This window comes from Triticum urartu, chromosome 3 (assembly GCF_003073215.2).
Source record: "Triticum urartu cultivar G1812 chromosome 3, Tu2.1, whole genome shotgun sequence".
NCBI lineage: Eukaryota > Viridiplantae > Streptophyta > Magnoliopsida > Poales > Poaceae > Triticum > Triticum urartu.
In genome coordinates this window covers 242,705,140-242,718,169 of record NC_053024.1, presented here as the reverse complement: position 1 = coordinate 242,718,169, position 13,030 = coordinate 242,705,140, and the positions used below count along the sequence as shown (strand labels likewise).

Below are 13,030 nucleotides of genomic sequence, written 5' to 3'. Positions count from 1 at the left end.
CATATGAGAAACTACGGTTCGTAAGAGTATCGTGGAATCCGTTTCCAATTCTAGGAACAGCTTGCATCGGACTCTCCGTTGTATGCTTGAAGCACAAGATGAGGAGGAAAAACAGGGGTAGAAAAGTCCGGTAACACGAATCTCGAGGCCGATCTAGCGACCCAGATAAGAGCTCACGGTCCGCGCAACAGCAGAGAAAACCCTCCTAAAACCCCACCTCCCTAAATTCTCTCCCCAGCCGACGGCGCAAGCCAAAACTCGCCTCGCACAACCTATACGCCGCCCCAAATCGCACGCGCACCGATCGCTTCCCGCCGCCGCCGCCGCCGCCGCCATGGGCTCGACGTTCAGCCACGAGGATGCTCCTCCGCCTCCTCCTTCCCCAGCTCCCGCCGACGCGTCACCTCTTCCCTACGCCCCGGTGCCTCCCCCGCCGTTGCCGCACCAGGAGGAGGACAAGGCGGCGGAGGACGACAAGGTGGACTACCTGAATCTCCGCTGCCCTATTCCCTACGAAGATGCCCAGCGCGAGGCCTCGAGTAAGAACACCCCTCCCTTGCGTCTGACATCACTGCCAATCGAATCGATTCCTAATGATGCTGCCATCTTCCATGTTGTTCGTTACAGTGACGCTCAAGCCCGACGTGTTCGAGGGCTTTCGCTTCGATTTCGTCAAGCCGGTCAGCCAGGTCTTGTTTTTGAGCCACAGGTACCCTTCCCAATGCCCATCGTTTCTTTTCAGCTAAACTGCTGGTAGCGATCTGCCTGCAATGTTTACGATTCCGTTGCATATGCTTTGTAACAGTGCGTCAATGGGATCCATGGAGGTCCCTTCACAGGGACCTGAAGTGATCAAAGTCCCCACCTCCCACTATGAGTTTGGCGCCAACTATATTGATCCCAAGGTTTTATTTCTGTCAGGCTAAATTCATGTGTTTTTTTTAATGTTTTCATCATCTAAATGTGTTTTCCTCTTATTAGTTGATGCTCATCGGTAGGATCTCGCCCGACGGAAGGCTGAATGGACGTGTCAAGTACGATGTCACAGAAAATCTTTGCGCACAAATAAATGCTCAGGTGATTGCTTTGGGCACAAGTATGAGCTTGCTCCACTGAATGTTGTTGAGTCTCTAAGTTAACTTGTTTTTGTTTCCGCAGTTGACAAACGAGCCTGGTTATTCCCAAGGCATGTTTAATTTGGATTACAAGGTCAGTCTCTTTTTGAGCATTTAGTTCCTGATTTTGCAAGTCGTTTATTTTTTTTTATCATCTTATTTTATGGGCAGCATCATGCCAATGGTAAGATACTTCCACTGTCCAACAGGGAACTATGATACCATGTTCCGCATTGTGCTGTTAATAAATATACATCAATGCTACTGATCTTAGATTGCTGTTTGGACTCAGTATACCTCTCTCAAATCAATGTCCTGTTCGGTTAAACTTGGAATCTAGCACATAAGTTTTAGTTATTTTTGCCTGGCTGCTCCTGAGATTTGTTCACATCTTACGAGTTATCTCTTTCCTCAATTTTTTCTGTTGAATTTCGTCTATCAAAGATGCCTTTTGTGGTACATGCTAATGATAGCACAAGTTACACGTGAATTCCTGACCGTGTGATGTTTCTAATGTTGGCATTGATGCATTTGTTGTTTCTAATATTGTGTAGTCTTCTTATTGGTGTAGGAAAACCTATAGATACCCAACTAAGATATGTAGCTGTTAGGTTCTTAATGTTTAATAGTATCATATTTGAAGAAAACATATGGTATTTTACCTCCTTCATCTGATGTAATCTTAGTTTATCTGTCTGACGATCTGCATGATTTCATAACTTATTTTTGCTCCTCTGTCATTTATTCCAGGGCAAAGATTTTAGAACCCAATGTCAAGTCGGGAATAATGGCTTCTATGGAGGGAACTACATCCAGGTATAGATGATGCACCAATTTATGTCAATTGTTGGCACATAAAACTAAAGCACTAGTATCATGAATACAGACTTTGTATCTATTTGATGATAAAGTACTAGTATCCACCTTTTGTGAGTACATTTGGAAAATATGGTTATTTTTAAACAAAATGTTAATGGCAGTATGAATTCTGTAATTTTTAGCATTGATGCATGCTGCTAAAATCCATTGTGATTTAAGCAACTATTGAGAGAAACTATTGACCATTTATGCATGGAGGTAAAGTCAAATTCCCATTGTTATAGCGGAATGGCCATGCTGATAAATATGAAGTACTGTGTTTGCAACTAAAATACTCAGGGTAAAGACGGTATGGTGTGCGGTAGGCTGGCAGGGTGTAGATGCAGTAGACGGGTGTGCTCTCAGTGTGCATCAGTAGACCACTCTTTGTGCATAGGAAGTACTACTTCAGACAATTTTAGTCTAAAAGTGAAGATCTTCATTTTTCTTAGTCTGCTCAAAGTTGAACTGTCCAAAGAAGCTTGGCATTCATATTAAGCAGAACCAAGCATGTTTCCAAGCCAAACGCAACCGATATAATAACCATAGATCTATCATTCCAATATTAGTTGGGCATTCATATTTCCCTAATAGTTTATTGCATATACTGGATGCTAGAAAAATGGATCATATAGAGAAGACAGCATACTGTCGTCAATTTAACCTATAACTTACAATAAAAAAAATCTCAGACAGTATATTCTGCTAATATTTTTCTGTCCCATCATTTCGATACTTAAGACTATTGCAACATATTTTACCTGTGCATTTCAGAGTGTAACGAAGAACCTCTCCCTGGGAACTGAAGGTTTTTGGCTTCAACAACAAAGGAAATCAGGAGTTGGCTTTCTTGCTAGATATGACACGAAGAACATGGTAAAGTTTTTTGTATTCGTTAAACTGTTCATAACCATGATCCATATAAAATAGTTAGGCATTTGGAATTTGTGATGCATTAATATTCCAATAACATTTATGGCCGAAAAACTGCATTTGAGGAATTGTCGCTTGATCAGCTTTTGCCTACTGATCCTTTTGATCATGCTGAGATATGCCATTTTACACACTGTTACAAAGCAACATTTAGTTCAGGTTGCTAATATTGGAATAATACATGCTGATTTATGGGGTTCTAATCGTGAATTGTCTGGAAACTAAGAAAACAAAAACTTGTCCAGTATGGGAAAGCACAAAGTATCCACCTTGAGTTAATATTGAAAATTAAGTGCAGGAAACTGGGCCTAAAACACTCAGGTTTGCTGTGTCTAATGGTGCAATTTTATAAGCATTTATTTGCAGATCATTTATTAAGTGTGCCGTCTGATTCCCTCTTGGAAAAGTTTAATAATGGTGCAAATTTCTAAGCATTTATTTTACTCGGCAGTCTCCAGAGAGTTACTGCGCTTTCCAGAGTTTGTTTCTCATGGTTGAAGCAATGTGAATGCTTAAGTATTTCACTTGCTTTGCATCATGTGACAAGTACGCCATAGTTGTGATTCTGTGTTTTGTGTAGGGCTCGTTCACATGGTAAAGTCAAGTTGTTCGTTTAGGTGATTAGCAAAAATTTTGAGCTCTTTTTAAGTCTCTGTGAAAGTGTTCTTTCTCACTCAATAAGTTGTCACAAGATGTACTCTAGAACTGATGCTGATATCACTTTATTATTATCAAAGTGATGGTGGATGATTGAATAGACAACAAATTAAAAACTCATACTATATTATATTTCTTATTATCTGATAGAGCCATGCCACTAATATCTTCAGGTTGCAACTGGACAAATTGCAAGCACTGGACTGGTTTCACTGAGTTACGTTCAGAAAGTGTCTAATAAGGTTATATTTCTGTCGTAGCATTTTGAAACTTCTCTCTGTTATTATCTTGTTCAAATTCGTAAACTTCTTTATGCAGGTTTCCCTTGCTACGGATTTCATGTACAATCATATGTCAAAGGATGTAACAGCAAGTGTGGGTTATGATTATATCATGAGACAGGTATGCTATGTGCATGATAGTTTGTTTGACATCTTTTTCCCATGCATTGGATTTCATGTACAATGATATGACAGTAGTTGTAACCATGCATTGGATTCAGTTTTTTTTTAAATACATTGGATTCAATTATGACAGCAGATGTAACCGCAAGTTTCTTTATGTTTATTTCCGGAGACAGGCATACCATGAGAGTTTTTTCATGTTTGATGGCATTGATCACCTTGGCAAGATATTTATAGAACATAAAAGTAGCTGCAAAAGTGGCATATTCGACTATTTCTGTGAAACTTCCCGTAGCAAAAGAATTGCGCACAAAATTTTCTTTTAAAATACTGTTTCTGTTGAAGTGCATTTGAGTCTATGGTTAATTCATGTCTGAGTTGCATGTGAAAAGCTTAACGACACTGGCTCAACATTGCAGAGTCGTTTGAGGGGAAAGGTAGATACCAATGGCGCAGTTTCTGCTCTTTTGGAGGAGAAAATCAACCCATACGCTACCTTGGTTCTTTCTGCAGAGGTCAGTTTACCTCTTCCCTTATTCCATGCAGGGACCTGCGTTATTGTACTGCCTTTCCTTTTAGCATGTTGAATCAAGCATCAAGTCTGAATTAATGAAGTAAAAGTTGCCAAAACAGGGACAAACATATTAGTTGTTTTCAATGGTTTTTCCCTGATAGATGAGTCGTCCAGATTTGAGTTGAAAGGCTGATTTTGATGTACAATCTTGTGCAGATTGATCACTGGAAGAAGGATAACAAGTTTGGGTTTGGCATAAGGGTTGGAGAGTAAGATAATGAGATGAACTGTTGAGAGGCATGTACTATTATAGCGGCATTTGTCGACAAGGATTGTGATGATTTGTGTTTTGCCGTCATTTTGTTTTCTCACTCCACTGGGTTGATTACTTTGGAAATGCCCTCGTCGTTATTAGATTAAGTTTGGCTCCAGTTAGGCTCAAGACCATCTGTGTAAATTTTCTGTGTGATGCGAGCAGATAGGAATACATGGGAGTTGGCTTAGAATTGTTTCGTGGATATATTTTTTGGTATACCTGGGACAGCTTGTCATTTTATATTTGTAAGTCAAAGATCGTATGACTCCCATCCGACACTCGTCAACATCCCTCCGATCGAGCGGAAAATCTTAGGCCAACTTTACCGCACGATTCTAAACAGACATCCATGTTTGTTTGCTTTTCGTCCATTTAGAATAGGAAAACGGACACACGTGTCCAGTTTTGCACGTCTGTGGATTTGTGCATCCAGCGGGATGACCAACCTTAAACTGTCCGGCCGTGCCTTCATCATGTCTCACTTGTGAGCTCGCCCGGCCGCGCCCAGCCAGCCACCCGCGCGCTGGCCGCAAGCTAGCAAGCGCACGGCGGCTCGCTAGCAAGCACGCACGTACGCGGCTGACTAGCTAGCAAGCCCCCTGTTGCGCTCCGCTGCCGCGTGCTCGCCCAAGCCATGCCCGCCCAGCTGTGCAGCACCCGCGCCATGCAGCTCGCCCACGCACACCGGCAGCTGTAGCAGACCCCGCTCGCTCGCCACCCAGCAGCAGTACACGCGTCGTCACCTGCAGCTGTACCATGTCGCCCGCCTGTCGGGTCGTATTTGTGCCGCCGCCCACGCGCTTTGCCTTGCCGCCCGCACCCACGGCTGCTCTCCGCCGAGCTCGCCCGCCTGCCTATGCCCTCGCCTACCCCCGCGCGTGCCTGACCTTGCCCACTCGCCCTCGCCTGCCTTAGCCTCGCCCTCCCGCCCTCGCCTGCCTACCGCACGCCAAGCCAACGTCACCGAGCTCCGCCCCGCGTCCGCGCCAACACGCCCTTGCACACCAAAGCTTGGCCCCGTGCCTGCCAGATTCGCCAGCGCCGAGCTCGCCCGCCGCCTGCTTCGCACCCGCACCCCGCTCCGGCCGCCGCCTGCGCCGCACCGCGTCCCGCTCCGGCCGACGCCGCGCTGCTCCGGTAGACAAGCCCGTGGCTGCATGCGTTGGCGGGTGGGTGGACACGGTGGGCCAGGGGAGAGAAAAGAGAGAGGGTGACATGTGGGGCACGCCTGGACACAACGGACAAAGAGGACGTGGAGGCGTCCGTTTTCTGTCTGCTTTTGCCTTAAATTTAGACCAACTTTGAGTCAAAGATGGGGTAAAACGGACACGAAGCGGACGAAAAAATGAAATGGGGTCTGCCGCTGGGTCGTTGTATGTGTCCGCTTTTATCCAAACTGCGTCCGGCGGATAAGATAGGGTCTTGCGCTGAAGATGGCCTTACGCATAGGGGTGGAAACGGATCGGATACGGATCGGATAGTGCTCTTACCACTTTCATTTTCATATTTTCAAAACGAATACGAATTCGAATACGGATGTTATCGGATACGGATGCGGCTCGGATATTATTCGAATACGGATATGTATCGGATATTTTCTTGATTCGGAACGGATACGAATAATATCAACATATTGCTTAAGTAAATTAGTCGATAGCTATGTGACCTAAAATAATCAACTTATGACATACAATAAGTCAATGATAAATAGGTTTATGAATAAATACTATTGTAATGCATAATAATTTATAAGTTTAATCATATAAAGAGTAAAATTTGACCATTTATTTAGCTTTTATGTTGGATAATTGAAATATTTGGTCTAGAATTTTAAAAATTACCTCCCATAATCTTATTCGAATACGGATATATCCACTTCCATATCCATATTTGTGTCAAAATATCCTACCATATTTTATTTTTTATTTGTTTAATATATTCGAATACGGATAATTTTTATTTTCATTTTGGTTCGGATGCGGATGCTTCGGATACGAATAAGCATTTTCTCGAATACGAATATCGGATATTTCGAATTATCCGCTACCACTTTCCACCCCTACTTACGCAGGATAGCAAGTCGGAAACATAATCAAAAGCTTCAGGCATGATAAGTGAGACTCAATAGTCAATACACGAAACGTCTCACAAGTTCTTCCATACAAAAGCTTTTATTGCAGGATGCACATAGAAATCTTGTTCATGATAGTTGTGGGTTTGCCACGAGTTCACACTTACAAAGAACTTGCACCGTCTCATTGGGTGAGAGCGAAAACGTGTCAGGCCTGCCTTTGGATGTGACTTGCTGAGGAGGCCTAGATGAGTAAAGTCTGCTTTTTCGGCCTTGAGGTAGACTGGGATTGATTAGGCAGCACATGTGTGTTGGTCCATTTATCAGATGGTATTTGGTTAGGCTTTTACTAGCTTTTCACTTCGGTTAAGCCAAAAAAAAAAAACATCTACTTAGATGCTTTTGGATAAAGCCATATTATATACCTTCCGTTTCTAAATATAAAACATCTTAGAAATTTCACTACGGATTACATACGGATGTATATAAACATATTTTAAAGTGTAGATTCATTTATTTCGCTCTATATGTAGTCCATATTAAAATCTTAAAAAGGCTTATATTTGGCAACGGAGGGATTATAAGTCAAAGTGAAAAACTGAGTAAAAGCCCAATCAAACACCCTCTCAGCATGAGAAAAATATAGCAATGTCTTTTCTTCCCTACTTATAAAGATTGGTGTTGGTGGTGAGTTCAATAAACAGATACACGCATCCTCACATAGGAAGCAACCTTTCAAAAAGCATATAAACAAATGTACTTTACTCACGTGTGATATCATAAATAAACAAATACACTACTTTCATGTGAGATTCATTTTATTTTTATAAAAGGCACAAATAACAAGACAAAAATATAACTTCAACTCCTACATATGGTCATGTAAAATTATCTAACACTGCATGTTTCTCATCGTATTTTTGCTATCTTTTCTAATCGTAAATCACACAACGGTTATAAAGGACACTAACTTTATTTCATCACCTCTAAACCAATGATTCCGTGGCAACACACGGACATCTTGTTGGTCTATACATACCTAATAATAAGGGGCTATTGCTTTTGACGGTACATCATGAAAATTGCCCTTAAAATTGTCAATAATTACCCACTTATGTCACCTGTAAGTGGAAAAATGATTTTCACTGAATAGACCGTTTCCTTTGGGTTATATATAGTGTAGTCCCTAATATTTCACATCCACACATCTAGCCTAGTAGCTAACGCCTCACTTGACTACTGGGTTCGACCCTAGCCACGCCCCTTTTTTCTTTTCACTTCTTTTTTGGTGCAAATTCAAATGCTATTAAATATATTCATATTTTTCAAACCCTAACTCCAAATCTAACATGCTATATATGAAAATCCCACGGAAAAATGTGTAAATTTCAAATATAATATCATATTGCATGTTAATTATTTCTAGAATTAAGTTTATGGTGCAACCTTAATTAATACCTTCTCTATATGGGGTATTTTGGAAAAATCATATTACATAGTATGTTTTCTATCCCATTTAACCCGAGTAGATATGATATTCAACCACTACGTTTTTGTGTAACACCACTTATCATGTTGTTTGTTTTGTGGAGATTTCAAGGGATTTGCTGATATCGTCCAGTGTGTGTATGGGGAGGTGATTTTTTCTATGGTTGCAATGCGCGGGCATGTTTGCTAGAAAAATAAAAATGCACACAACATTTGAACCAAAAACTACCGGGTTCAACTACAGCACCCAGTAGCTGCCCCAGCTAACAACACTTTCATGTCTATTGAACAACTACACCAGGTCTATCTACGACATATTTAAGTGACTCAATCGAACACAAAAAGAAAAACAAATCTACATGAATCTGCGCATAAAATCATTGACATAGATTTTAGAACATCTCCAGCCACACCCCCAACAGGCCCCCAGGCGCCTTTTTACGCGCCGGCGTCGAACCCCCCCTCCCCCCCCCCCCCCCCCCCCCCCCCGGTCGCGCCATCAAGACGCCGAAATCCGCCGGCTCAGCCTGTTTTTGGGCCCGGCGATCGCAGGCCGAACCCGGCGCACTAGGGGGCGCTCGGGGGCTCCGACGCAAGAGAAAAACACGCCTAGGCCACACTGTCAGGCGAAAAGTCAAGCCAACCGTCCAGATTCGCCTCCCACCCCCTGCGTGCTCGGCCGCCACCTGCCGATCCCGGCGCCGTCCACCGCCCACCACCGCTAGATAGGTCATTCCCCGCAAGAAAAGAAAGAAGGTTTCACCGCAGCAGAGCCTCTCCACCACCGTCCGGGCGATTTTTCCGATGATCCGGCCGCGCAGGGCAGTGTACCGGCGGGTGTGCGCCCACCATGCCCGCGAGGTGTTTGGCGATTTGCCTGCTCGGCAATGGACTCCGACGACGAGGAGGCGCTCGCTGCGCTGCTAGAGGAGGAAACCGATACCGACGTCCAGGAACAGGAGCATCTCATGATCCTTGCCGCCCTCGCCGGCCTGTTCGCGAGCAATGAAAAGCCGCGGCGAGGTGGCTTGGCACCGGGGCGGATGAAAGCAAAGAACCGGCATCGTCTGGAAGATTACTGCATGCTCTACTCCGACTACTTCGTCGACGCTCCACTGCATGGTGGCAAAGTATTTCGGCGTCGTTATCGGATGAGCCGAAAGCTTTTCCTCAGGATTGTGAATTCCATCCGGGAGTTCGAGGCTACTTCAAGTACAAGAAGGATTGCACCGGCAAACTTGGATTCACCTCAATCCAGAAGTGCACGATAGCGATGAGGATGCTTGCATACGGAGCTCCCGGTGATTCACTCGACGACCATGGGCGCATGGCCGAGTCCATGATCATTGAGTGTTTCTACAACTTCCGCAGGGCAGTGGTGGCAGTGTTTGGACCGCAATACTTGCGAACACCCAAGGCGGAAGACACTGCTTGGATCCTAGCACAGAATGCAACAAGAGGATTTCCTGGGATGGTTGGAAGCATCGACTGCATGCATTGGAAATGGAAGAACTACCCATTTGCTTGGCAGGGGATGTACAAAGGCGCCAAAGGCGGTTGCAGTGTGGTACTTGGGGTCAGTTCTTTTGGTAGCTTAAAAAATAAGCCGCCTCCTCCTCAAATTTTCCCATAAGCCGTCTCTCTTATTCATTTGGGATTCTAAACTAGTTATGGAATAACTAATTTAGAAGTCTCAACAAATTTTAGGAGCAGCTTATTTTTAAGCTAGGGAGAGGCGGCTTATTTTTTAAACCGCCCAAAAGAACTGGCCCTTGAGGCGGTGGTCACACAGGATCTCTGGATTTGACACTCCTTTTTTGGTATGCTAGGAACTCAGAATGACATCAACATGCTACAATGCTCCCCTATCTTTGCCAAGCTTGTTGAAGGTCATTCCCCTCCGGTGAACTTCGAGGTCAATGAGTGTCTACAACAAGGGGTACTACCTAGCTGATGGCATCTATCTGAGATGGTCTACATTTGTGAAGACTATCTCAAACGCTGTGCCAGGAGGCAAGAAGTCCCACTTTGCCAAGGTTCAGGAGGCTTGTAGGAAGGATGTCGAGCGGGCATTTGGTGTGCTCCAATCTCGATTTGCTGTTGTCCGGTACCCTGCTCAGACCTGGTCGAAAAATCAAATGTGGAAGATCATGACTTGATGTGTCATCTTGCACAATATGATCATTGAGAGCGAGCAGAAAGAGCCAGTATTTGACACTAAACCATACTACAGGCAGGGTCCTCTTGCCCAAGTTGATCACCAACTACTGGAAACCTAGACTGCCTACCTCAATATGCGTCAGGAGATCCGAGACCCACAGGTGCATCAACAACTGCAGCAGGATCTGGTGGAGCACCTATGGAGGCTCAAGGGCGACGTCTAGCTCGACGTGTGATGAAATATGATTTTTTATTTGTTGAACTATATAATTTGTATTGAACTATTTGTTGAACTATTTGATTTCTATTAATTTTCTGTGATGAACCATGTGATAAAAAAATATCATGTTGACAGTTCACGTCGAACCACGCCGAATATGAGCCAATTCGCGCTGATATCGGACCATTTTTCGCTGAAAGTGGGCCCAAAAGCAGGCACATTTGCGCCAAAAATGGACCGATATCGGTGCTTGGGAGCAACCTGGGGGGCGATGGCTGGGTGCCCAACTGCCCTCAGAGCCGATTATACCGCCGGCTCGCCCCCAGGCCGCGATTTTTATGCCTCCTGGGGGGCCAACGGCTGGAGATGCTCTTAGATGTGCAATATTTACGGCACATTCAGATGTGCTTTAGCAAAACACAACATGGAATTGATATAGATTAATTTATCTTTTAAGTATGTTTCCAAATTGAATAATATTGAGTTAAATTTATGAACACTATGGTGCCATCCCAATAAGCACTTGTTGAATCCGGTATATTTCTTTGGTGTGCATTATTACATTCTTTTGTTGGCATTACTTATGCAGATGGCTAATGTTTGTGATATGTTACGAGAGCGTGTTGAACTAACCGAAGATTCTCCAACAAAGAAGGCAAGTCTTGAAGAGCCTTGTTTCAAAAAAGAAAAGTCTTGAAGAGCCTCTAGCATATCACTTTTATTTTCTGGTGGGGTGTTTGTTGGAAATATGCTCTAGAGGCAATAATAAATTAGTTATTATTATTATATTTCATTGTTCATGATAATCGTTTATTATCCATGCTAGAATTGTATTGATAGGAAACTCAGATACATGTGTGGATACATAGACAACATGTCGGGTGGTAGGTGCGACATATGCCAACGGGTGGCTTATCATTGTGGGAGCCAGTAAGACATCGCCGGTGCCTGGAAACGGGATGAGGCGAAGACATGCACGCCGGCGAATCTTACCCAGCTTCGGGGCTCTCCGTGGAGATAACACCCCTACTGCTGCTCTGCGGGGTCTCCGCATGATCACTAGATGAATAAGTAGCTACACGATGCTCCTTGAGCTGTTTGGCGAGAGGAGGAAGAAGGGAAAGGCTTGCTCTCTTCTCCTCCCAATGTGGTGTCTAAAGCTAGCAGGGATCGATCTCTCTTTGCATGGATGCCCCGGGGGGTTTATATAGGCCTACCCCCCGGGGGTACAATGGTAATCTGGCTGGGCGCGGGGCCCAGCCGTCTGTGTCTACGCTCTCCGGCTTCTACGCCGGCTGCTGGGGCCCACCGGCTTGTGGGTCCCGCCGGCTGCCGGCTCCTTGGTCGACAGGCAGGCCCCACTGTCCAGGGCCTTGTCGGCAGCTGGTTACCGTTGCTTAATCTTGGTGACGAGGGCTTCGCCGAGGTGGGCATGGCTACAGTGCCGCCGCCCGGCGGGCGATTGCTGAAGCCTCACCGCGTCTTGTCTCCTTAATGGGGCGTCTTCTTCAAGGGAGGTGGCAAGCCGGCGGTGGGGAGCCGGCTCTATCTTGGGCCGACTAGGGGAGGCTTGGCCGCCTTCGGGTGTCTCTCTGCCCGAAGGGGCCCACCGCCCGTAGGCCGTACTGGTAGCCCGTCGTGGATGACATCAGGGTCAACGTGGCAACAGTGCTGCGCCGGACGGGTCATGGCCGCCCGTACGGCGCACTGTGCAACGCATGCTCCGGGATTCGGGGGTGGCAGGCTTCACTGTAGCCACGCCCGCCGTTATGTGGATGCAGACTTCGAGGGTACGATCTTGACCGCTTTATGGGAGCCGGCTTCATGGAGTCGGCCTTCTCGCGGCCGGCTTCTCGGAGCCGGCCCTCCCGCGACTTTTCTTCATGAGGTGGTGAAGCAGCCACAGGCGGTCTCTGCGTAAGTCGTTGAATGTCTTGCATATATATATATATTTGTCTTTTTCGACCGAAGCTCCTCTAAACCTTTCTTTTCTTGCCGGACAGGGCGTCGCTTTCTCTCGAGCGAGGTCCTGGCGGCTCCGTAGTCGGGCCGACTAGAGGGTCCTCAAGCTCCCGCCGCGTGGACCCCCGCGCCGACCTTAGGGAGGCCACGGAGCGGAACGCGCGGGAGGAGCAGGAGGCGGCGAAGTGAAGGACCGCCCAGGTGACGAAGGAGCGGGCCGACGCGACGGCCAAGGCCCGGGCGAAAGCGGCAGCCGCGGAGACGGAGGCGGAGGCCTCGCACAACCGGCCTCCGCTGCTCGTTGTTCCCCTCCGCGCCGTGGCCCCCAACAT

At 45.7% G+C, this 13,030-nt stretch overlaps 1 protein-coding gene across 1 annotated transcript; it reads left to right on the top strand.

Moving 5' to 3' along the window:
* The first annotated feature begins 206 nt into the window (after positions 1-206).
* Positions 207-5,068, top strand: LOC125548304 (mitochondrial import receptor subunit TOM40-1-like). Its single transcript, XM_048711952.1, has 11 exons — positions 207-539; positions 628-709; positions 806-905; positions 982-1,077; positions 1,159-1,209; positions 1,866-1,931; positions 2,748-2,849; positions 3,737-3,805; positions 3,882-3,965; positions 4,387-4,482; positions 4,698-5,068. Exons 1-11 carry the CDS (start codon positions 335-337, stop codon positions 4,752-4,754), a joined length of 1,008 nt encoding a protein of 335 aa, XP_048567909.1. The 5' UTR covers positions 207-334; the 3' UTR covers positions 4,755-5,068.
* Positions 5,069-13,030: the final 7,962 nt, after the last annotated feature.

Bases quoted from the DNA above. Each gene is read 5' to 3' on its own strand.
- LOC125548304 (XM_048711952.1), top strand. From the start codon at position 335: ATGGGCTCGACGTTCAGCCACGAGGATGCTCCTCCGCCTCCTCCTTCC. The intron at 540-627 runs GTAAGAACACCC...TGTTCGTTACAG, and splicing joins TGCCCAGCGCGAGGCCTCGA to TGACGCTCAAGCCCGACGTG. The intron at 1,210-1,865 runs GTCAGTCTCTTT...CATTTATTCCAG, and splicing joins TGTTTAATTTGGATTACAAG to GGCAAAGATTTTAGAACCCA.